This window comes from Copadichromis virginalis, linkage group LG8 (genome assembly GCF_057382275.1).
Source record: "Copadichromis virginalis isolate Kocher_CV1m ecotype Utaka linkage group LG8, C_Virginalis_male_GT1.1, whole genome shotgun sequence".
Classification (NCBI taxonomy): Eukaryota; Metazoa; Chordata; class Actinopteri; order Cichliformes; family Cichlidae; genus Copadichromis; species Copadichromis virginalis.
In genome coordinates this window covers 14,116,819-14,141,919 of record NC_140625.1, presented here as the reverse complement: position 1 = coordinate 14,141,919, position 25,101 = coordinate 14,116,819, and the positions used below count along the sequence as shown (strand labels likewise).

The 25,101-nt window shown below is 42.0% G+C and overlaps 3 protein-coding genes across 4 annotated transcripts; all 3 read left to right on the top strand.

The window, feature by feature from the left end:
* Positions 1-548: 548 nt before the first annotated feature.
* Positions 549-1,910, top strand: LOC146702937 (uncharacterized). Its single transcript, XM_085466003.1, has 2 exons — positions 549-567; positions 660-1,910. The coding sequence occupies exon 2, from the start codon at positions 672-674 to the stop codon at positions 1,272-1,274; it is 603 nt and encodes a 200-aa protein (XP_085322129.1). The 5' UTR covers positions 549-567; positions 660-671; the 3' UTR covers positions 1,275-1,910.
* Positions 1,911-8,688: 6,778 nt separating this feature from the next.
* On the top strand, positions 8,689-11,560 carry LOC146702936 (uncharacterized). 2 transcript variants are annotated; one of them, XM_085466002.1, is made up of 3 exons: positions 8,690-8,828; positions 10,042-10,086; positions 10,179-11,560. In XM_085466002.1, exons 2-3 carry the CDS (start codon positions 10,047-10,049, stop codon positions 10,922-10,924), a joined length of 786 nt encoding a protein of 261 aa, XP_085322128.1. In that variant the 5' UTR covers positions 8,690-8,828; positions 10,042-10,046; the 3' UTR covers positions 10,925-11,560. The 2 variants fall into 2 exon arrangements, with proteins under 2 accessions (XP_085322127.1, XP_085322128.1); XM_085466001.1 differs by having other exon boundaries at positions 8,689-10,086.
* Positions 11,561-16,716: 5,156 nt separating this feature from the next.
* On the top strand, positions 16,717-19,953 carry LOC146702935 (uncharacterized). Its single transcript, XM_085465999.1, has 2 exons — positions 16,717-17,191; positions 18,405-19,953. Exon 2 carries the CDS (start codon positions 18,511-18,513, stop codon positions 19,315-19,317), a length of 807 nt encoding a protein of 268 aa, XP_085322125.1. The 5' UTR covers positions 16,717-17,191; positions 18,405-18,510; the 3' UTR covers positions 19,318-19,953.
* The last annotated feature ends 5,148 nt before the right edge of the window (positions 19,954-25,101 follow it).

Below are 25,101 nucleotides of genomic sequence, written 5' to 3'. Positions count from 1 at the left end.
CACAGACGCTCTCCCAACCCAAATCCTGACGTCGGTTTGGAAGAAATGTAATTTAAAAAAATGACATTTATGTATGCTGTATGCATTTAGTCCATTCCAAAGTTGTGAGTCTGTCTTTAGTTATTAACATTTGAAACGATGAAGGCACGTGAAAGTAACACAAAATTAGCTGCTTTTCCAGAAAAAGACAAAAACTTCTCAGAAGTACGTAAGGTTTTATGAGGTTTTCCCACCCAGGCTTCTAGACTTCTGATTGGCCAACATTTCTACACGGTTAAGATTTGGCGTGTTCTTGACAGCGTTTCACTTTGTTTTTAGTGTTTAGATGTGGAAGGAGATATTTTTTCAAAACTGCACATGTGGACTGGATTTTTTTTTTTTTAAACGAAAAAGGAAAAACGTCCGTTTTCAAACATAGCCGTGTACGTTTGGACGCAGCCTAAAGTCATCACAAAAAAAGCAAATTCTCTGAACATTCTGGGTTGAGGTTTAGTGATCATTGTTGTTTTGTGTTCCTTGTAGTCAAAATGAGTGCAAGTGGAGACGGACCACAAAATAACCAAAACGGTAAGCACATGTACTCAGTCTTGAAATTGATGAAAAACAGATTTTCAGCAGATAGTTATGGATGTTAATTAAAAGATTTAATGATCTTGCAGGTTAACCCACAAATGTTGGCAAATGGAGATCAGGAACCTGCTAATGGCTTCCTGAACGATCTGTATCTCGCTCTCAGTGATTATTGTTGCTATCTACATGAGCTAATAGCTTCAGTACTGGCACAATATGACAATTACCTTTACGGGGACGATGATGACGACGACGATGACGGCGGCGACGGCAACGATGACGATGACGACGACGACGATGTTCAAAATATTCATGTGAGGGACAATAATGCCAATGGTGACAACGATGAACAGCACGGGGATGCTGTGGTTGTGATCATTTTCAATGTTGGTGGCATTGAAAATGAGGAGGCATTTGAAGGCCGCATGGATGTTCGCCAGTACATCCCAGAAGAGGACCCTCAGCCAGGTGTTTCCAGGAAGAGGTCTAGAGAGATGGCTGAAGAAGATTTAGGACCAAACAAAAGAATGAGATGGAGCGATGATGACTCTGAAGTCTTTGAAGATGCGCACGAAGAGCTTGAACATGAAACTGGAGGCTCGAGGAAGCGTTCCCGAGAGGATTTTGAGCAAGAAGAGGAATACTTGCCTGTGTGCAAACTTCAGAGGTGTTCAATTGAGTCGACCAGCAGCAATGAAGACTAAGACTACTTCGACGGGTTTTTTCAGTATCCTTTCAGTAATCTGATGGCCTACTCAGGTGATCCTGAATCCTCTATGCTGCAATAAGCTGGGCATACACTGTGCTGCGATTTTTCAGTCGCGTTATTCGGCTCCTGATCAAACTGTAGGATTGACTCGCAGGGGTGAGAAGTTTGATCAAGGCCAAACTCGGGACGATCCCCAAAACGATCGCACGACTGAAAAATCGGCTCAAAATGGGCCAAAAATCGCACAGTGTATGCCCAGCATTAGGCTGCCGGGGGATTCCCATGATGCACTGGGTGTTTCTTCTTCACCCTCTATGTTTAATAGACCTCTCTGCACTGAATGGTACTTGTTATTAACCTCTGTCTCTGTTCCATGTCTTTATACTATTTTCCTTGCCCCTCCCCAACCGGTCGCAGCAGATGGCCGCCCCTCCCTGAGCCTGGTTCTGCTGGAGGTTTCTTCCTGTTAAAAGGGAGTTTTTCCTTCCCACTGTCGCCAAAGTGCTTGCTCATAGGGGGTCATATGATTGTTGGGGTTTTCTTTGTAAGTATATCTTACAATATAAAGCGCCTTCAGGTGACTGTTGCTGTCATTTGGCGCTCTTTAAATAAAATTGAATTGAAAATTAAATAGATGTCACTGTGATGATTTCTTCCCTGCATAGAAAGCTTAGACCCAAATGCAGATTCAATGCACATGGTTAAACTATTTATGAGACTTTAGAGAGGGAATGGAGAACGTGGCTCGAGCTAGGAGTGTCAGCAGACAGCAGGAACCAGAGGAAAAGCTATCGAGAGACTGAACACCTGGCTCCTGATGGGAACAATCCAACGGGAATTCTGCAACAGAGGGAGAAGAAGTTGCTGGACGGGTAAGGGAGTTTGAGGGTAGGATGAGTACGTTGGCAGAGGAGACCTAAACACAGGGAAAACAAGGTTAAACACAGGGAAGGAGCACGCCAGAACTGGAGCAGAGGGGAAGCCTAGTTACCACTGGAGATGGCAGAACAAACTGGCGAGGAGTAGCAGGCAGCGCTGGTTTAAGAAGCCCTCCTGCTGATTGTTTGCAGATGAGGCCCAGGTGAGATGCTGGAAACTCCACCTCTGAAGTGTGGACACAGTATCCCCATTCCAAGTGGAAAAGCCCCTCAGACACTTCCATGGTGCATGACAAGAAGGATGAGAAAGCATTCATGGTCCATCCATCCCTCCGTCAGCGTAATGCCTAAAAGTTTATTCAGATGTAAATGTATTACATTTTTAAATAAAGATCATCAGTGTTTTTAATGACGCTGCAGTTCATTCATGTGTCTCTATTGGACAGTGTTGTAGAAGTTACAGAAGACAGGAATCAGTTCCAGCTTGGCCTGACATTTGATCACTAGTGATGTGTGATACCACTGATTTCCTTTCCGATCCCATACCAAGTAAAATTCAGGGTGGTATCGACGATACTGCTCCGATACTTTGTACAAAAACTTTACTCTTTTATTGTATCTCAAATTATAGCGTCATAATCATTACAGGACATCAGATTACTTGTTCTTATCACTTAATAATGCAGAATTCATCATATAGAAATCAAAAACCTGAAGTTGTGCACTATGTGAACACCTTGCCTGCCTGCAGCACTAAAGGACTCCCTGAGAGACGTCTGTCTCACCCTAGCAGCACCCGTCCTTCTCCTCCTCTTCAGTTTGCCTCAACATAAGCTCGTCATATTCTGTGATATGATTTACTTTGAGGTGTTTGACAAGGTTAGTGGTGTTGCCACAACACCTCACTTTCTTGCCACATGTATCGCAAACCACGTCTGGGCTGTTTGTGGATGTAAAACATGACTCCAGTTACGCTCAGCCATTGTTGTGAGTGCGCACGCCACAGGCTGCCACACATTTATACAGCCGTATTTCACACATGACTATAAAAGGCGGAAGAGGGAGTAGTTCTTTCCAATGTAGACAATCTGAATGATAGTTTCTTTCCACTGTGTTCCTGTTAATGAAAAACTACAATTTACCCCAAAATGATTCAAATATCGATATTTTAATGTGGAAACCTTCTGTTTCCACATCTGGACTTTCTGTTGCTGCCCACGCGGGTGAAACTTTCTTTGAAGTGGCTCATTGAAGTTGTAATTGATAATCAATTCCCACACAATGTGAGAATCCAATCAATTTGTTTATCAGGGGAAAGGTGTGATTTCTTAGGACACTGGAGCCTAACATTAACTGGTTTAAAATTAGCTTATTTCCATAAGAAGAAAAACATACTGAGAAAGAGATCACCAAAATATACATGTACAAATGTGAAATAGTCATATGTAGTGTGAAAGAGCTATTTGACATCTTTAAATTCAAAGTAATGTATAAATCCACTTACATAAAACATGAAAAGGCGGCGCAGCGATGCCCATCTCAGCCAGTGTATGATGGTGGGGCAAGATGGCAGCTTCCACAACATGACGCCAGCTCCTATGTATTTTTAGTAGATAAATGATACGTTTATGTATCAATTTGTTGGAAGATGTAATTACACCTTAATTATGTAATTAGAAGCAAAAATGATTTTTTTTTTTTAATCAAATCACCTCAAAAAATTACTGTACTTACTTTCTAAATCATTCTTTACCTCTGAAAGGGGTGGCTGTGGCTCAGGAGGTGGAGCAGGTCATCTACTAATCAGATGGTTTTTGGGTCGATCCCTGGCTGCTCCAGACTGCATGCTAACTGTCCTTGGGCAAGACATTAACCCCAAGTCACTCTCTGATGCATTCATCAGAGTATGAATGTGTGTGAATGTTAGGTAGAAAGCACAGAAAAAGGGCTTCTATGAACAGGTGTGAATGAGGCAACCTGTATAGAGCACTTTGAATGTTCAGGTAGAGTAGAAAAGCACTGTAAAAATTTCTCTGTGTTGATTTCTTTTGGACCTCAAACATTACTCACCTTGTTGCAGGTTTCTTTATTAATGCTGAAAACCCAGAATGGAAACTGACCTTACTGCTTCCTTCCTTTCCAAACTATTGCGGCTCCTCCAACCAACGGCCGCGGCAGGCTAAACATGAGGACACAGATGACGTGCAACAGTAAACACATGAGATACACCTCTGTACTATTTGCTACTTTTATTCCACATACAACTGTCCACTGTACAAATCGGCACACGGCCTCAAACCATTAAACAAATGCACAGACTGCACAAATAACTGCAACATTTACTATGCCAAATTTCAACATTGGCCTATTGCATAACTTAGTGCAGAAGTATACATAAACCAAAAGATGCATCAAAATGATTCAAGCTGTGCTCAAGCTGCAGTCAACAGAAGGTTTCGCCTCATGCTCACCCTACCTTTCTGCTCATTAACATCAGGTGCCGTGAACAGGTGAGTGCAACCACATTTATCACACCCATTAAATCCTTTTATCTCATTGTGTTTGAATAATTGTAATTCCTTCTACTGGGATCTCAGCCAGAAGTCCATCTTTCACCTCCAGCTCATTTAAATCTCAGCTGCCAGACTTATAACAAATTCAAAGAAATAAATCATCATTCTCCTCCTCACAACCTTTTGGGTATACGATACATGGGTACAAGCCTTACATGTTACAGATTTGGTCACTTTTTATGAACCAAGTCACTGCCTGCATTCTGCACATCAGACACTCTTAGCTGTCTGTGCAGCCTGGCTCAATGCAAAAAGAAAACAAACCGTTTCGTGTTTTAACTCTTTGAACTTTTCTTTTGAGTTTTTAACTAAGATTTTATTGTGTTCTTTAACACACTTTGTAACTGTTTTGAAAGTGCTAGGCAAATTAACTGTTAACTATTACTGTTATTATTGTTATTGACAGTCTGGAGCTTTGGCAGTATGGAAGGTGGATGCGAGAGGGAGACTTCATGGAAACCACCTTTTTCTTTCCCATCACCATATTCCTGAATGTTTCCAAATGCATAGGTTAAAAAAAACAAAACTCGTTGCTTTTTTAAAAATTCTGCAACACTCAGAAATCCTAGCAGCTGGCACCACCAATGGACGCATAGCAATGTGGAGGATGGTGGTGCAGTCGGGTAGCAGTAGAGGTGACACTAAGCCCCAGTGGAAACTGCAGACACCAACAGAAATTGGAGGAAATGTCACTCAGCTACAGGTAATGTCTTGACCAGCATTAGTACATTACTTTCGTTTGGTTTAATTACACTTTTATTTTAACTGGAGATTGACAGTAACAACACTGTTTTTCTTTGAGCCAAAATTTCATTGAAGGAAATTTCAATGCAGCTTTGATGCTGGATGGAGACAGCAACGCATTTTAAAACCCTGACTTGGACTGTGGGAATCAAGTCTTTACAATGCACACACACACACACACACACACACACACACACACACACACACACACACACACACCAGCCTGACCAATAAGGAAAGCAGCAGGACCAGACGGCATCCCAGGTCGTATCCTCAGAGACTGCGCATACCAGCTAGCTCCTGTGTTCACTGAGATATTCAACATCTCTTTATCTCAGTCGGTGATCCCCACATGCTTCAAAGAGTCCATCATTGTTCCTGTCCCGAAGAAACCCCACCCTGCTTCTCTCAATGACTATCGCCCTGTAGCCCTCACCTCAGTAGTGATGAAGTGCTTTGAACGCCTGGTCAGAGACTTCATCATTTCTTCACTACCAGACACACTGGACCCACTACAGTTCGCTTACCGTCCAAATCGTTCCACAGACGATGCCATCTCTCATCTCCTCCACACATCACTCACTCACTTGGACACTAGAAGGGGGAATTATGTTAAAATGCTCTTCATAGACTACAGCTCTGCATTTAACACCATAATTCCCTCCACACTCACCACCAAGCTGGAGCATCTGGGACTCAGCTCATCTATCTGTCAGTGGATCTCCAACTTCCTAACTGGCAGACCACAGGCAGTAAGGATGGGCGGACATGTCTCAGCCTCCACCACTCTCAGCACTGGAGCCCCCCAGGGGTGTGTTCTGAGCCCCCTGCTGTACTCTTTGTACACATATGACTGTGTGGCCACTACCAGCTCCACCACCATCATCAAGTTTGCTGACGACACCATCGTGGTGGGCCTGATCTCTGATAACAACGAGACGGCCTACCTGAAGGAGATTAGGAATCTGGAGAACTGGTGCCAGAGGAACAACCTCCTTCTAAACGTCAGTAAGACAAAGGAGCTGATAGTGGACTTCAGCACTAAGCAGGAGAGGAACTACCAGACCCCCGTCATCAACGAGTGCCCAGTGGAGAGAGTGGACAGCTTCAAATACCTCGGAGTTCACATCACGCAGGACCTGTCATGGTCCTGTCACATCAACACCGTGGTGAAAAAGGCCCGACAGCGTCTCTACCACCTCAGACGCTTGAGAGACTTCCAACTGCCCTCCAAGGTGCTCAGGAACTTTTACTCGTGCACCATAGAGAGCATCCTGGCGGGAAACATCTTAACCTGGTTCGGGAACAGCACCATGCAGGACAGACGAGCTCTAGAGAGGGTTGTGCGGTCAGCTGAGCGCACCATCCGCTCCGAGCTCCCTGACCTGCACTCAATCTACAGCAGGCGGTGCTGGACCAAGGCCAGGAAGATCGTGAAGGACCTCAGCCATCCCAACAACAGACTGTTATTGTGTTATTGTGTATATATTTATTTATATTTAGATTTCTTCATACATTGTTATATAGTTCTATATTGTGTATTTTGTTGTACAGTTATTTTATTTTCAACTTTAATTTATATATTTTATCTTATTCTTCCCAGTTAAATTTACCCTTCATTCTAATTTGTGTTGTACAGTTATTTCATTTTTAACCTTAATTTATATTCTATTCCTTCCTAGTTAAATTTACCCTTTTTAATTTTTCATATTTATTTCCTATCTTATTCATAGCCTTTTCCTTTTTTGTTTTCTTTAGGTCACGAGCAGTTGTCCAAGCATTTCACTACATATCGTACTGTGTATGACTGTGTACGTGACAAATAAAAATTTGAATTTGAATTTGAATAAGAGCCAAGAGTTGCAGTGATAGGCAGGCTGAACCAGCAAATAGCCAGAAACAACTGGTCAGTGCAGCACCGCCTCAGGTACCACATACAGATTTTAACTGGCTTCTGACTTTGTGTGGTGTGGAGTATGCTAGATTTTATATAAATATGGATGAGATTAGCTGGGGATGAACAAAATCTCCTTCAGCAACTATTAAATAGCCAGAAGGGGCCAGACAGTCAATATATTAATTCAGCGTTCCTACAGAACAGACCGTAAAGCATTCCCAAAAAGTCAAAACAATTATTTTAGCAGCTGATTTCTGTACTTAAAAAAACCCCAAACAAACATTTATTATAGCTCTATTATGTAGGTAATGTAGGAGACGTGGACACAAATACACAGAGGGTTAACGAGGGAAGTGGGAGCACACGGGGAACACAGGCGACACTGATAATCATAACGAGACACGGCAGGAGTAACACAACACTGACGGGAGACTATCAAAGTAAAACAGGAAGCACACAGAGACGCAGACCAGATTGGAAGAGAACACAGACATAGCGGGCTGGGAAAACATGGAATAAAACACAAGGAGGAGAAACGAGGCATGGGGGCTGGCAGATACACAGAGGGGGCACACAGGGGGTAAAGTCACGAGGGGAAATCAAATAAGCAACATCTTAACAGAACAACCGAGGGACCCTAAAGCTGACATCAAACAACAACAATACAAGACACACAAAAAACCAGGTAGAAGTCCCAGGACCATGACATGCAGGTGGTTACATATGGTTAAAATGATTCAAATGCACTAAGTATGCATGTTTTTCATATCAATATAGTCCATAACTTGATTACTGTCTGTAGCCCACATGATTAAACACTTTAGTTACATAAAACATGTGAGGTTAGATTTTATCTACTGTATAGCCTGTATAGTAAATTAATATGTAGCCCAATAAGTATAAAATCCAGAAAGCTACACAACATGGGACGGTTCATTTACAAACACAGTTCTAACTTGAGTTTCACACAGTTTTTATTAGAAAACAATCAAATTGTTAAATGCTTCAAGTACACAAAATGTCAGAAATCTGCACCGTCATGAACAGAAATTTAAACCTAATTTTTCGTGATTTGTTGATTAACCCTCCGAGGTCTAAATCCCACGTTGTGCACATCAACATCACAGATTTGTACAAATAAAATTTATAACAAAGACATGTTAAATATTAAGCACTGGAAACAGCTTGTTGTTTTGTTGCCATAGCGTTTTGTTTTGTCTCCATTTAAAAGATATCAAAATCTGAGCAAACAACTTGATGTCAAAAGAATCTCTGCACATTCCGCAGTCTTTGCTGCTAAAGTGACATCACAGCATTTAAACATGTTTGAATGAAAACATCAGCATATGAACACAAAACTGAAGAGACACTGCAACCGAATGAAAGCAGACCACTATTTAGTGACATTTGGACGTTTCCCTGAGGATTAACTGCTGTGCAATCTACCAAGAACTAAAGTAAGCTCAAATTTCAGTTTATAAACTCAAGATCATTTACTTAAATATATAAAGCCTGATTTCCCTGCTTGCCAGGACAGTATTTATGTACTTTACATTGTGCAAGACTAGACTATATTTTCCATCATAGAGAGGATGATGTGGATCTATTATTCAGGAAAACAAATGAAGACTTAACTATTTGTCAGCTGATGTAATATTTGACAAATGATACATAAATTAGAAAATGTTCTTAATCATATCTTAGAGTGACAGAAGCTCTTTTTAACACGATTATTTCTCAGATTATTTTGTTCATTTAGGAAAATAGAGAAGACGTAAGTTTTGTTCTCAAACAAACTATTAGAATTTCTGAGAAACTGAGCCTACGTGCACATGTACACGGCTATTTTTGAAAGCGCAGCTTTGTCTCTGCATTTGGGCCTTTCGTCCACACCTAAACAGCAGATTGAGTCACTGAAAGGTGAGATTTTTAAAAAGCACGTTTTTGTGTTCAGGTGTGGACGAGGAAAACGGACATTTACTCAGGCAATGTCAAAAGTGTGCGCCGCTGTTGAAGTCACGCTGTGGCCACGTTATTGTTTACGTGAGATCAATTTCTACAATGGCAGATGTAGACAACATACTGTGTCTGTTAATCTTAGTATCTGCAGTTTTTACACGCTTACATCAGACGTGGATTCTACATTCAACACAGACGCTCTCCCAACCCAAATCCTGACGTCGGTTTGGAAGAAATGTAATTTAAAAAAATGACATTTATGTATGCTGTATGCATTTAGTCCATTCCAAAGTTGTGAGTCTGTCTTTAGTTATTAACATTTGAAACGATGAAGGCACGTGAAAGTAACACAAAATTAGCTGCTTTTCCAGAAAAAGACAAAAACTTCTCAGAAGTACGTAAGGTTTTATGAGGTTTTCCCACCCAGGCTTCTAGACTTCTGATTGGCCAACATTTCTACACGGTTAAGATTTGGCGTGTTCTTGACAGCGTTTCACTTTGTTTTTAGTGTTTAGATGTGGAAGGAGATATTTTTTCAAAACTGCACATGTGGACTGGATTATTTTTTTTTAAACGAAAAAGGAAAATTGTCCGTTTTCAAACATAGCCGTGTACGTTTGGACGCAGCCTAAAGTCATCACAAAAAAAGCAAATTCTCTGAACATTCTGGGTTGAGGTTTAGTGATCATTGTTGTTTTGTGTTCCTTGTAGTCAAAATGAGTGCAAGTGGAGACGGACCACAAAATAACCAAAACGGTAAGCACATGTACTCAGTCTTGAAATTGATGAAAAACAGATTTTCAGCAGATAGTTATGGATGTTAATTAAAAGATTTAATGATCTTGCAGGCCAACAGGTTAACCCACGAATGTTGGCAAATGGAGATCAGGAACCTGCTAATGGCTTCCTGAACAGACTGTATCGCGCTCTCCATGAATATTGTTGCTATCTAGATGAGCTAATAGCTTCAGTACTGGCACAATATGACAATTACCTTTACGGGGACGAAGACGATGACGATGACGACGATGACGATGACGACGACGACGACGACGATGACGACGATGACGACGACGACGACGACGACAACGACGACGACGACGACAACGACAACGACGACAACGATGACGACAATGACGGCGGCGACGGCGACGGCAACGATGACGATGACGATGACGACGACGACGATGTTCAAAATATTCATGTGAGGGACAATAATGCCAATGGTGACAACGATGAACAGCACGGGGATGCTGTGGTTGTGATCATTTTCAATGTTGGTGGCATTGAAAATGAGGAGGCATTTGAAGGCCGCATGGATGTTCGCCAGTACATCCCAGAAGAGGACCCTCAGCCAGGTGTTTCCAGGAAGAGGTCTAGAGAGAGGGATGAAGAAGATTTAGGAGCAAACAAAAGAATGAGATGGAGCGATGATGACTCTGAAGTATTTGAAGATGCGCACGAAGAGCTTGAACACGAAACTGGAGGCTCGAGGAAGCGTTCCCGAGAGGATTTTGAGCAAGAAGAGGAATACTTGCCTGTGTGCAAACTTCAGAGGTGTTCAATTGAGTCGACCAGCAGCAATGAAGACTAAGACTACTTCGACGGGTTTTTTCAGTATCCTTTCAGTAATCTGATGGCCTACTCAGGTGATCCTGAATCCTCTATGCTGCAATAAGCTGGGCATACACTGTGCTGCGATTTTTCAGTCGCGTTATTCGGCTCCTGATCAAACTGTAGGATTGACTCGCAGGGGTGAGAAGTTTGATCAAGGCCAAACTCGGGACGATCCCCAAAACGATCGCACGACTGAAAAATCGGCTCAAAATGGGCCAAAAATCGCACAGTGTATGCCCAGCATTAGGCTGCCGGGGGATTCCCATGATGCACTGGGTGTTTCTTCTTCACCCACTATGTTTAATAGACCTCTCTGCACTGAATGGTACTTGTTATTAACCTCTGTCTCTGTTCCATGTCTTTATACTATTTTCCTTGCCCCTCCCCAACCGGTCGCAGCAGATGGCCGCCCCTCCCTGAGCCTGGTTCTGCTGGAGGTTTCTTCCTGTTAAAAGGGAGTTTTTCCTTCCCACTGTCGCCAAAGTGCTTGCTCATAGGGGGTCATATGATTGTTGGGGTTTTCTTTGTAAGTATATCTTACAATATAAAGCGCCTTCAGGTGACTGTTGCTGTCATTTGGCGCTCTTTAAATAAAATTGAATTGAAAATTAAATAGATGTCACTGTGATGATTTCTTCCCTGCATAGAAAGCTTAGACCCAAATGCAGATTCAATGCACATGGTTAAACTATTTATGAGACTTTAGAGAGGGAATGGAGAACGTGGCTCGAGCTAGGAGTGTCAGCAGACAGCAGGAACCAGAGGAAAAGCTATCGAGAGACTGAACACCTGGCTCCTGATGGGAACAATCCAACGGGAATTCTGCAACAGAGGGAGAAGAAGTTGCTGGACGGGTAAGGGAGTTTGAGGGTAGGATGAGTACGTTGGCAGAGGAGACCTAAACACAGGGAAAACAAGGTTAAACACAGGGAAGGAGCACGCCAGAACTGGAGCAGAGGGGAAGCCTAGTTACCACTGGAGATGGCAGAACAAACTGGCGAGGAGTAGCAGGCAGCGCTGGTTTAAGAAGCCCTCCTGCTGATTGTTTGCAGATGAGGCCCAGGTGAGATGCTGGAAACTCCACCTCTGAAGTATGGACACAGTATCCCCATTCCAAGTGGAAAAGCCCCTCAGACACTTCCATGGTGCATGACAAGAAGGATGAGAAAGCATTCATGGTCCATCCATCCGTCCGTCAGCGTAATGCCTAAAAGTTTATTCAGATGTAAATGTATTACATTTTTAAATAAAGATCATCAGTGTTTTTAATGACGCTGCATTTCATTCACGTGTCTCTATTGGACAGTGTTGTAGAAGTTACAGAAGACAGGAATCAGTTCCAGCTTGGCCTGACATTTGATCACTAGTGATGTGTGATACCACTGATTTCCTTTCCGATCCCATACCAAGTAAAATTCAGGGTGGTATCGACGATACTGCTCCGATACTTTGTACAAAAACTTTACTCTTTTATTGTATCTCAAATTATAGCGTCATAATCATTACAGGACATCAGATTACTTGTTCTTATCACTTAATAATGCAGAATTCATCATATAGAAATCAAAAACCTGAAGTTGTGCACTATGTGAACACCTTGCCTGCCTGCAGCACTAAAGGACTCCCTGAGAGACGTCTGTCTCACCCTAGCAGCACCCGTCCTTCTCCTCCTCTTCAGTTTGCCTCAACATAAGCTCGTCATATTCTGTGATATGATTTACTTTGAGGTGTTTGACAAGGTTAGTGGTGTTGCCACAACACCTCACTTTCTTGCCACATGTATCGCAAACCACGTCTGGGCTGTTTGTGGATGTAAAATACGTGCGCACATGACTCCAGTTACGCTCAGCCATTGTTGTGAGTGCGCACGCCACAGGCTGCCACACATTTATACAGCCGTATTTCACACATGACTATAAAAGGCGGAAGAGGGAGTAGTTCTTTCCAATGTAGACAATCTGAATGATAGTTTCTTTCCACTGTGTTCCTGTTAATGAAAAACTACAATTTACCCCAAAATGATTCAAATATCGATATTTTAATGTGGAAACCTTCTGTTTCCACATCTGGACTTTCTGTTGCTGCCCACGCGGGTGAAACTTTCTTTGAAGTGGCTCATTGAAGTTGTAATTGATAATCAATTCCCACACAATGTGAGAATCCAATCAATTTGTTTATCAGGGGAAAGGTGTGATTTCTTAGGACACTGGAGCCTAACATTAACTGGTTTAAAATTAGCTTATTTCCATAAGAAGAAAAACATACTGAGAAAGAGATCACCAAAATATACATGTACAAATGTGAAATAGTCATATGTAGTGTGAAAGAGCTATTTGACATCTTTAAATTCAAAGTAATGTATAAATCCACTTACATAAAACATGAAAAGGCGGCGCAGCGATGCCCATCTCAGCCAGTGTATGATGGTGGGGCAAGATGGCAGCTTCCACAACATGACGCCAGCTCCTATGTATTTTTAGTAGATAAATGATACGTTTATGTATCAATTTGTTGGAAGATGTAATTACACCTTAATTATGTAATTAGAAGCAAAAATGATTTTTTTTTAATCAAATCACCTCAAAAAATTACTGTACTTACTTTCTAAATCATTCTTTACCTCTGAAAGGGGTGGCTGTGGCTCAGGAGGTGGAGCAGGTCATCTACTAATCAGATGGTTTTTGGATCGATCCCTGGCTGCTCCAGACTGCATGCTAACTGTCCTTGGGCAAGACATTAACCCCAAGTCACTCTCTGATGCATTCATCAGAGTATGAATGTGTGTGAATGTTAGGTAGAAAGCACAGAAAAAGGGCTTCTATGAACAGGTGTGAATGAGGCAACCTGTATAGAGCGCTTTGAATGTTCAGGTAGAGTAGAAAAGCGCTGTAAAAATTTCTCTGTGTTGATTTCTTTTGGACCTCAAACATTACTCACCTTGTTGCAGGTTTCTTTATTAATGCTGAAAACCCAGAATGGAAACTGACCTTACTGCTTCCTTCCTTTCCAAACTACTGCGGCTCCTCCAACCAACGGCCGCGGCAGGCTAAACATGAGGACACAGATGACGTGCAACAGTAAATGGTAAATGGCCTGTATTTGTATAGCGCTTTTCTAGTCCATAAGGACCCCAAAGCGCTTTACACAACCTGTCATCCACCCATTCACACACACATTCACACACTGGTGATGGCAAGCTACAATGTAGCCACAGCCACCCTGGGGCGCACTGACAGAGGCGAGGCTGCCGGACACTGGCACCACCGGGCCCTCTGACCACCACCAGGCGGCAACGGGTGAAGTGTCTTGCCCAAGGACACAACGACCGAGACTGTCCAAGCCGGGGCTCGAACCGGCAACCTTCCGATTACAAGGCGAACTCCCAACTCTTGAGCCACGATCGCCCCATGAGATACACCTCTGTACTATTTGCTACTTTTATTCCACATACAACTGTCCACTGTACAAATCGGCACACGGCCTCAAACCATTAAACAAATGCACAGACTGCACAAATAACTGCACCATTTACTATGCCAAATTTCAACATTGGCCTATTGCATAACTTAGTGCAGAAGTATACATAAACCAAAAGATGCATCAAAATGATTCAAGCTGCGCTCAAGCTGCAGTCAACAGAAGGTTTCGCCTCATGCTCACCCTACCTTTCTGCTCATTAACATCAGGTGCCGTGAACAGGTGAGTGCAACCACATTTATCACACCCATTAAATCCTTTTATCTCATTGTGTTTGAATAATTGTAATTCCTTCTACTGGGATCTCAGCCAGAAGTCCATCTTTCACCTCCAGCTCATTTAAATCTCAGCTGCCAGACTTATAACAAATTCAAAGAAATAAATCATCATTCTCCTCCTCACAACCTTTTGGGTATACGATACATGGGTACAAGCCTTGTTACAGATTTGGTCACTTTTTATGAACCAAGTCACTGCCTGCATTCTGCACATCAGACACTCTTAGCTGTCCGTGCAGCCTGGCTCAATGCAAAAAGAAAACAAACCGTTTCATGTTTTAACTCTTTGAACTTTTCTTTTGAGTTTTTAACTAAGATTTTATTGTGTTCTTTAACACACTTTGTAACTGTTTTGAAAGTGCTAGGCAAATTAACTGTTAACTATTACTGTTATTATTGTTATTGACAGTCTGGAGCTTTGGCAGTATGGAAGGTGGATGCGAGAGGGAGACTTCATGGAAACCACCTTTTTCTTTCCCATCACCATATTCCTGAATGTTTCCAAATGCATAGGTTAAAAAAAACAAAACTCGTTGCTTTTTTAAAAATTCTGCAACACTCAGAAATCCTAGCAGCTGGCACCACCAATGGACGCATAGCAATGTGGAGGATGGTGGTGCAGTCGGGTAGCAGTAGAGGTGACACTAAGCCCCAGTGGAAACTGCAGACACCAACAGAAATTGGAGGAAATGTCACTCAGCTACAGGTAATGTCTTGACCAGCATTAGTACATTACTTTCGTTTGGTTTAATTACACTTTTATTTTAACTGGAGATTGACAGTAACAACACTGTTTTTCTTTGAGCCAAAATTTCATTGAAGGAAATTTCAATGCAGCTTTGATGCTGGATGGAGACAGCAACGCATTTTAAAACCCTGACTTGGACTGTGGGAATCAAGTCTTTACAATACGCACACACACACACACACACACACACACACACACACACACACACACACACACACACACCAGCCTGACCAATAAGAGCCAAGAGTTGCAGTGATAGGCAGGCTGAACCAGCAAATAGCCAGAAACAACTGGTCAGTGCAGCACCGCCTCAGGTACCACATACAGATTTTAACTGGCTTCTGACTTTGTGTGGTGTGGAGTATGCTAGATTTTATATAAATATGGATGAGATTAGCTGGGGATGAACAAAATCTCCTTCAGCAACTATTAAATAGCCAGAAGGGGCCAGACAGTCAATATATTAATTCAGCGTTCCTACAGAACAGACCGTAAAGCATTCCCAAAAAGTCAAAACAATTATTTTAGCAGCTGATTTCTGTACTTAAAAAAACCCCAAACAAACATTTATTATAGCTCTATTATGTAGGTAATGTAGGAGACGTGGACACAAATACACAGAGGGTTAACGAGGGAAGTGGGAGCACACGGGGAACACAGGCGACACTGATAATCATAACGAGACACGGCAGGAGTAACACAACACTGACGGGAGACTATCAAAGTAAAACAGGAAGCACACAGAGACGCAGACCAGATTGGAAGAGAACACAGACATAGCGGGCTGGGAAAACATGGAATAAAACACAAGGAGGAGAAACGAGGCATGGGGGCTGGCAGATACACAGAGGGGGCACACAGGGGGTAAAGTCACGAGGGGAAATCAAATAAGCAACATCTTAACAGAACAACCGAGGGACCCTAAAGCTGACATCAAACAACAACAATACAAGACACACAAAAAACCAGGTAGAAGTCCCAGGACCATGACATGCAGGTGGTTACATATGGTTAAAATGATTCAAATGCACTAAGTATGCATGTTTTTCATATCAATATAGTCCATAACTTGATTACTGTCTGTAGCCCACATGATTAAACACTTTAGTTACATAAAACATGTGAGTTTAGATTTTATCTACTGTATAGCCTGTATAGTAAATTAATATGTAGCCCAATAAGTATAAAATCCAGAAAGCTACACAACATGGGACGGTTCATTTACAAACACAGTTCTAACTTGAGTTTCACACAGTTTTTATTAGAAAACAATCAAATTGTTAAATGCTTCAAGTACACAAAATGTCAGAAATCTGCACCGTCATGAACAGAAATTTAAACCTAATTTTTCGTGATTTGTTGATTAACCCTCCGAGGTCTAAATCCCACGTTGTGCACATCAACATCACAGATTTGTACAAATAAAATTTATAACAAAGACATGTTAAATATTAAGCACTGGAAACAGCTTGTTGTTTTGTTGCCATAGCGTTTTGTTTTGTCTCCATTTAAAAGATATCAAAATCTGAGCAAACAACTTGATGTCAAAAGAATCTCTGCACATTCCGCAGTCTTTGCTGCTAAAGTGACATCACAGCATTTAAGCATGTTTGAATGAAAACATCAGCATATGAACACAAAACTGAAGAGACACTGCAACCGAATGAAAGCAGACCACTATTTAGTGACATTTGGACGTTTCCCTGAGGATTAACTGCTGTGTAATCTACCAAGAACTAAAGTAAGCTCAAATTTCAGTTTATAAACTCAAGATCATTTACTTAAATATATAAAGCCTGATTTCCCTGCTTGCCAGGACAGTATTTATGTACTTTACATTGTGCAAGACTAGACTATATTTTCCATCTTAGAGAGGATGATGTGGATCTATTATTCAGGAAAACAAATGAAGACTTAACTATTTGTCAGCTGATGTAATATTTGACAAATGATACATAAATTAGAAAATGTTCTTAATCATATCTTAGAGTGACAGAAGCTCTTTTTAACACGATTATTTCTCAGATTATTTTGTTCATTTAGGAAAATAGAGAAGACGTAAGTTTTGTTCTCAAACAAACTATTAGAATTTCTGAGAAACTGAGCCTACGTGCACATGTACACGGCTATTTTTGAAAGCGCAGCTTTGTCTCTGCATTTGGGCCTTTCGTCCACACCTAAACAGCAGATTGAGTCACTGAAAGGTGAGATTTTTAAAAAGCACGTTTTTGTGTTCAGGTGTGGACGAGGAAAACGGACATTTACTCAGGCAATGTCAAAAGTGTGCGCCGCTGTTGAAGTCACGCTGTGGCCACGTTATTGTTTACGTGAGATCAATTTCTACAATGGCAGATGTAGACAACATACTGTGTCTGTTAATCTTAGTATCTGCAGTTTTTACACGCTTACATCAGACGTGGATTCTACATTCAACACAGACGCTCTCCCAACCCAAATCCTGACGTCGGTTTGGAAGAAATGTAATTTTAAAAAATGACATTTATGTATGCTGTATGCATTTAGTCCATTCCAAAGTTGTGAGTCTGTCTTTAGTTATTAACATTTGAAACGATGAAGGCACGTGAAAGTAACACAAAATTAGCTGCTTTTCCAGAAAAAGACAAAAACTTCTCAGAAGTACGTAAGGTTTTATGAGGTTTTCCCACCCAGGCTTCTAGACTTCTGATTGGCCAACATTTCTACACGGTTAAGATTTGGCGTGTTCTTGACAGCGTTTCACTTTGTTTTTAGTGTTTAGATGTGGAAGGAGATATTTTTTCAAAACTGCACATGTGGACTGGATTATTTTTTTTTAAACGAAAAAGGAAAATTGTCCGTTTTCAAACATAGCCGTGTACGTTTGGACGCAGCCTAAAGTCATCACAAAAAAAGCAAATTCTCTGAACATTCTGGGTTGAGGTTTAGTGATCATTGTTGTTTTGTGTTCCTTGTAGTCAAAATGAGTGCAAGTGGAGACGGACCACAAAATAACCAAAACGGTAAGCACATGTACTCAGTCTTGAAATTGATGAAAAACAGATTTTCAGCAGATAGTTATGGATGTTAATTAAAAGATTTAATGATCTTGCAGGCCAACAGGTTAACCCACGAATGTTGGCAAATGGAGATCAGGAACCTGCTAATGGCTTCCTGAACAGACTGTATCGCGCTCTCCATGAATATTGTTGCTATCTAGATGAGCTAATAGCTTCAGTACTGGCACAATATGACAATTACCTTTACGGGGACGAAGACGATGACGATGACGATGACGACGATGACGATGACGATGACGACGACGACGATGACGACGATGACGACGATGACGACGACGACGACGACGACGACAACGACGATGACGACGACGACGACAACGACAACGACGATGACGACAACGATGACGACAATGACGGCGGCGACGGCGACGGCAACGATGACGATGACGACGACGACGATGTTCAAAATATTCATGTGAGGGACAATAATGCCAATGGTGACAACGATGAACAGCACGGGGATCACAATGATGTGGTTGTGATCATTTTCAATGTTGGTGGCATTGAAAATGAGGAGGCATTTGAAGGCCGCATGGATGTTCGCCAGTACATCCCAGAAGAGGACCCTCAGCCAGGTGTTTCCAGGAAGAGGTCTAGAGAGAGGGATGAAGAAGATTTAGGAGCAAACAAAAGAATGAGATGGAGCGATGATGACTCTGAAGTATTTGAAGATGCGCACGAAGAGCTTGAACACGAAACTGGAGGCTCGAGGAAGCGTTCCCGAGAGGATTTTGAGCAAGAAGAGGAATACTTGCCTGTGTGCAAACTTCAGAGGTGTTCAATTGAGTCGACCAGCAGCAATGAAGACTAAGACTACTTCGACGGGTTTTTTCAGTATCCTTTCAGTAATCTGATGGCCTACTCAGGTGATCCTGAATCCTCTATGCTGCAATAAGCTGGGCATACACTGTGCTGCGATTTTTCAGTCGCGTTATTCGGCTCCTGATCAAACTGTAGGATTGACTCGCAGGGGTGAGAAGTTTGATCAAGGCCAAACTCGGGACGATCCCCAAAACGATCGCACGACTGAAAAATCGGCTCAAAATGGGCCAAAAATCGCACAGTGTATGCCCAGCATTAGGCTGCCGGGGGATTCCCATGATGCACTGGGTGTTTCTTCTTCACCCACTATGTTTAATAGACCTCTCTGCACTGAATGGTACTTGTTATTAACCTCTGTCTCTGTTCCATGTCTTTATACTATTTTCCTTGCCCCTCCCCAACCGGTCGCAGCAGATGGCCGCCCCTTCCTGAGCCTGGTTCTGCTGGAGGTTTCTTCCTGTTAAAAGGGAGTTTTTCCTTCCCACTGTCGCCAAAGTGCTTGCTCATAGGGGGTCATATGATTGTTGGGGTTTTCTTTGTAAGTATATCTTACAATATAAAGCGCCTTCAGGTGACTGTTGCTGTCATTTGGCGCTCTTTAAATAAAATTGAATTGAAAATTAAATAGATGTCACTGTGATGATTTCTTCCCTGCATAGAAAGCTTAGACCCAAATGCAGATTCAATGCACATGGTTAAACTATTTATGAGACTTTAGAGAGGGAATGGAGAACGTGGCTCGAGCTAGGAGTGTCAGCAGACAGCAGGAACCAGAGGAAAAGCTATCGAGAGACTGAACACCTGGCTCCTGATGGGAACAATCCAACGGGAATTCTGCAACAGAGGGAGAAGAAGTTGCTGGACGGGTAAGGGAGTTTGAGGGTAGGATGAGTACGTTGGCAGAGGAGACCTAAACACAGGGAAAACAAGGTTAAACACAGGGAAGGAGCACGCCAGAACTGGAGCAGAGGGGAAGCCTAGTTACCACTGGAGATGGCAGAACAAACTGGCGAGGAGTAGCAGGCAGCGCTGGTTTAAGAAGCCTTCCTGCTGATTGTTTGCAGATGAGGCCCAGGTGAGATGCTGGAAACTCCACCTCTGAAGTGTGGACACAGTATCCCCATTCCAAGTGGAAAAGCCCCTCAGACACTTCCATGGTGCATGACAAGAAGGATGAGAAAGCATTCATGGTCCATCCATCCGTCCGTCAGCATAATGCCTAAAAGTTTATTCAGATGTAAATGTATTACATTTTTAAATAAAGATCATCAGTGTTTTTAATGACGCTGCAGTTCATTCATGTGTCTCTATTGGACAGTGTTGTAGAAGTTACAGAAGACAGGAATCAGTTCCAGCTTGGCCTGACATTTGATCACTAGTGATGTGTGATACCACTGATTTCCTTTCCGATCCCATACCAAGTAAAATTCAGGGTGGTATCGACGATACTGCTCCGATACTTTGTACAAAAACTTTACTCTTTTATTGTATCTCAAATTATAGCGTCATAATCATTACAGGACATCAGATTACTTGTTCTTATCACTTAATAATGCAGAATTCATCATATAGAAATCAAAAACCTGAAGTTGTGCACTATGTGAACACCTTGCCTGCCTGCAGCACTAAAGGACTCCCTGAGAGACGTCTGTCTCACCCTAGCAGCACCCGTCCTTCTCCTCCTCTTCAGTTTGCCTCAACATAAGCTCGTCATATTCTGTGATATGATTTACTTTGAGGTGTTTGACAAGGTTAGTGGTGTTGCCACAACACCTCACTTTCTTGCCACATGTATCGCAAACCACGTCTGGGCTGTTTGTGGATGTAAAATACGTGCGCACATGACTCCAGTTACGCTCAGCCATTGTTGTGAGTGCGCACGCCACAGGCTGCCACACATTTATACAGCCGTATTTCACACATGACTATAAAAGGCGGAAGAGGGAGTAGTTCTTTCCAATGTAGACAATCTGAATGATAGTTTCTTTCCACTGTGTTCCTGTTAATGAAAAACTACAATTTACCCCAAAATGATTCAAATATCGATATTTTAATGTGGAAACCTTCTGTTTCCACATCTGGACTTTCTGTTGCTGCCCACGCGGGTGAAACTTTCTTTGAAGTGGCTCATTGAAGTTGTAATTGATAATCAATTCCCACACAATGAGAGAATCCAATCAATTTGTTTATCAGGGGAAAGGTGTGATTTCTTAGGACACTGGAGCCTAACATTAACTGGTTTAAAATTAGCTTATTTCCATAAGAAGAAAAACATACTGAGAAAGAGATCACCAAAATATACATGTACAAATGTGAAATAGTCATATGTAGTGTGAAAGAGCTATTTGACATCTTTAAATTCAAAGTAATGTATAAATCCACTTACATAAAACATGAAAAGGCGGCGCAGCGATGCCCATCTCAGCCAGTGTATGATGGTGGGGCAAGATGGCAGCTTCCACAACATGACGCCAACTCCTATGTATTTTTAGTAGATAAATGATACGTTTATGTATCAATTTGTTGGAAGATGTAATTACACCTTAATTATGTAATTAGAAGCAAAAATGATTTTTTTTAATCAAATCACCTCAAAAAATTACTGTACTTACTTTCTAAATCATTCTTTACCTCTGAAAGGGGTGGCTGTGGCTCAGGAGGTGGAGCAGGTCATCTACTAATCAGATGGTTTTTGGGTCGATCCCTGGCTGCTCCAGACTGCATGCTAACTGTCCTTGGGCAAGACATTAACCCCAAGTCACTCTCTGATGCATTCATCAGAGTATGAATGTGTGTGAATGTTAGGTAGAAAGCACAGAAAAAGGGCTTCTATGAACAGGTGTGAATGAGGCAACCTGTATAGAGCGCTTTGAATGTTCAGGTAGAGTAGAAAAGCACTGTAAAAATTTCTCTGTGTTGATTTCTTTTGGACCTCAAACATTACTCACCTTGTTGCAGGTTTCTTTATTAATGCTGAAAACCCAGAATGGAAACTGACCTTACTGCTTCCTTCCTTTCCAAACTATTGCGGCTCCTCCAACCAACGGCCGCGGCAGGCTAAACATGAGGACACAGATGACGTGCAACAGTAAATGGTAAATGGCCTGTATTTGTATAGCGCTTTTCTAGTCCCTAAGGACCCCAAAGCGCTTTACACAACCTGTCATCCACCCATTCACACACACATTCACACACTGGTGATGGCAAGCTACAATGTAGCCACAGCCACCCTGGGGCGCACTGACAGAGGCGAGGCTGCCGGACACTGGCACCACCGGGCCCTCTGACCACCACCAGGCGGCAACGGGTGAAGTGTCTTGCCCAAGGACACAACGACCGAGACTGTCCAAGCCGGGGCTCGAACCGGCAACCTTCCGATTACAAGGCGAACTCCCAACTCTTGAGCCACGATCGCCCCATGAGATACACCTCTGTACTATTTGCTACTTTTATTCCACATACAACTGTCCACTGTACAAATCGGCACACGGCCTCAAACCATTAAACAAATGCACAGACTGCACAAATAACTGCACCATTTACTATGCCAAATTTCAACATTGGCCTATTGCATAACTTAGTGCAGAAGTATACATAAACCAAAAGATGCATCAAAATGATTCAAGCTGCGCTCAAGCTGCAGTCAACAGAAGGTTTCGCCTCATGCTCACCCTACCTTTCTGCTCATTAACATCAGGTGCCGTGAACAGGTGAGTGCAACCACATTTATCACACCCATTAAATCCTTTTATCTCATTGTGTTTGAATAATTGTAATTCCTTCTACTGGGATCTCAGCCAGAAGTCCATCTTTCACCTCCAGCTCATTTAAATCTCAGCTGCCAGACTTATAACAAATTCAAAGAAATAAATCATCATTCTCCTCCTCACAACCTTTTGGGTATACGATACATGGGTACAAGCCTTGTTACAGATTTGGTCACTTTTTATGAACCAAGTCACTGCCTGCATTCTGCACATCAGACACTCTTAGCTGTCCGTGCAGCCTGGCTCAATGCAAAAAGAAAACAAACCGTTTCGTGTTTTAACTCTTTGAACTTTTCTTTTGAGTTTTTAACTAAGATTTTATTGTGTTCTTTAACACACTTTGTAACTGTTTTGAAAGTGCTAGGCAAATTAACTGTTAACTATTACTGTTATTATTGTTATTGACAGTCTGGAGCTTTGGCAGTATGGAAGGTGGATGCGAGAGGGAGACTTCATGGAAACCACCTTTTTCTTTCCCATCACCATATTCCTGAATGTTTCCAAATGCATAGGTTAAAAAAAACAAAACTCGTTGCTTTTTTAAAAATTCTGCAACACTCAGAAATCCTAGCAGCTGGCACCACCAATGGACGCATAGCAATGTGGAGGATGGTGGTGCAGTCGGGTAGCAGTAGACACTAAGCCCCAGTGGAAACTGCAGACACCAACAGAAATTGGAGGAAATGTCACTCAGCTACAGGTAATGTCTTGACCAGCATTAGTACATTACTTTCGTTTGGTTTAATTACACTTTTATTTTAACTGGAGATTGACAGTAACAACACTGTTTTTCTTTGAGCCAAAATTTCATTGAAGGAAATTTCAATGCAGCTTTGATGCTGGATGGAGACAGCAACGCATTTTAAAACCCTGACTTGGACTGTGGGAATCAAGTCTTTACAATACGCACACACACACACACACACACACACACACACACACACACACACACACACACACACACACACACACACCAGCCTGACCAATAAGAGCCAAGAGTTGCAGTGATAGGCAGGCTGAACCAGCAAATAGCCAGAAACAACTGGTCAGTGCAGCACCGCCTCAGGTACCACATACAGATTTTAACTGGCTTCTGACTTTGTGTGGTGTGGAGTATGCTAGATTTTATATAAATATGGATGAGATTAGCTGGGGATGAACAAAATCTCCTTCAGCAACTATTAAATAGCCAGAAGGGGCCAGACAGTCAATATATTAATTCAGCGTTCCTACAGAACAGACCGTAAAGCATTCCCAAAAAGTCAAAACAATTATTTTAGCAGCTGATTTCTGTACTTAAAAAAACCCCAAACAAACATTTATTATAGCTCTATTATGTAGGTAATGTAGGAGACGTGGACACAAATACACAGAGGGTTAACGAGGGAAGTGGGAGCACACGGGGAACACAGGCGACACTGATAATCATAACGAGACACGGCAGGAGTAACACAACACTGACGGGAGACTATCAAAGTAAAACAGGAAGCACACAGAGACGCAGACCAGATTGGAAGAGAACACAGACATAGCGGGCTGGGAAAACATGGAATAAAACACAAGGAGGAGAAACGAGGCATGGGGGCTGGCAGATACACAGAGGGGGCACACAGGGGGTAAAGTCACGAGGGGAAATCAAATAAGCAACATCTTAACAGAACAACCGAGGGACCCTAAAGCTGACATCAAACAACAACAATACAAGACACACAAAAAACCAGGTAGAAGTCCCAGGACCATGACATGCAGGTGGTTACATATGGTTAAAATGATTCAAATGCACTAAGTATGCATGTTTTTCATATCAATATAGTCCATAACTTGATTACTGTCTGTAGCCCACATGATTAAACACTTTAGTTACATAAAACATGTGAGGTTAGATTTTATCTACTGTATAGCCTGTATAGTAAATTAATATGTAGCCCAATAAGTATAAAATCCAGAAAGCTACACAACATGGGATGGTTCATTTACAAACACAGTTCTAACTTGAGTTTCACACA

What these genes read in the sequence shown, in the direction of transcription:
- LOC146702937 (XM_085466003.1), top strand. Translation starts at nt 672, where the DNA reads ATGTTGGCAAATGGAGATCAGGAACCTGCTAATGGCTTCCTGAACGAT.
- LOC146702936 (XM_085466001.1), top strand. Translation starts at nt 10,047, where the DNA reads ATGAGTGCAAGTGGAGACGGACCACAAAATAACCAAAACG. An exon ending in ACCACAAAATAACCAAAACG is followed by an intron (nt 10,087 to 10,178) that starts GTAAGCACATGT and finishes ATGATCTTGCAG; the next exon opens with GCCAACAGGTTAACCCACGA.
- LOC146702935 (XM_085465999.1), top strand. Translation starts at nt 18,511, where the DNA reads ATGTTAATTAAAAGATTTAATGATCTTGCAGGCCAACAGGTTAACCCA.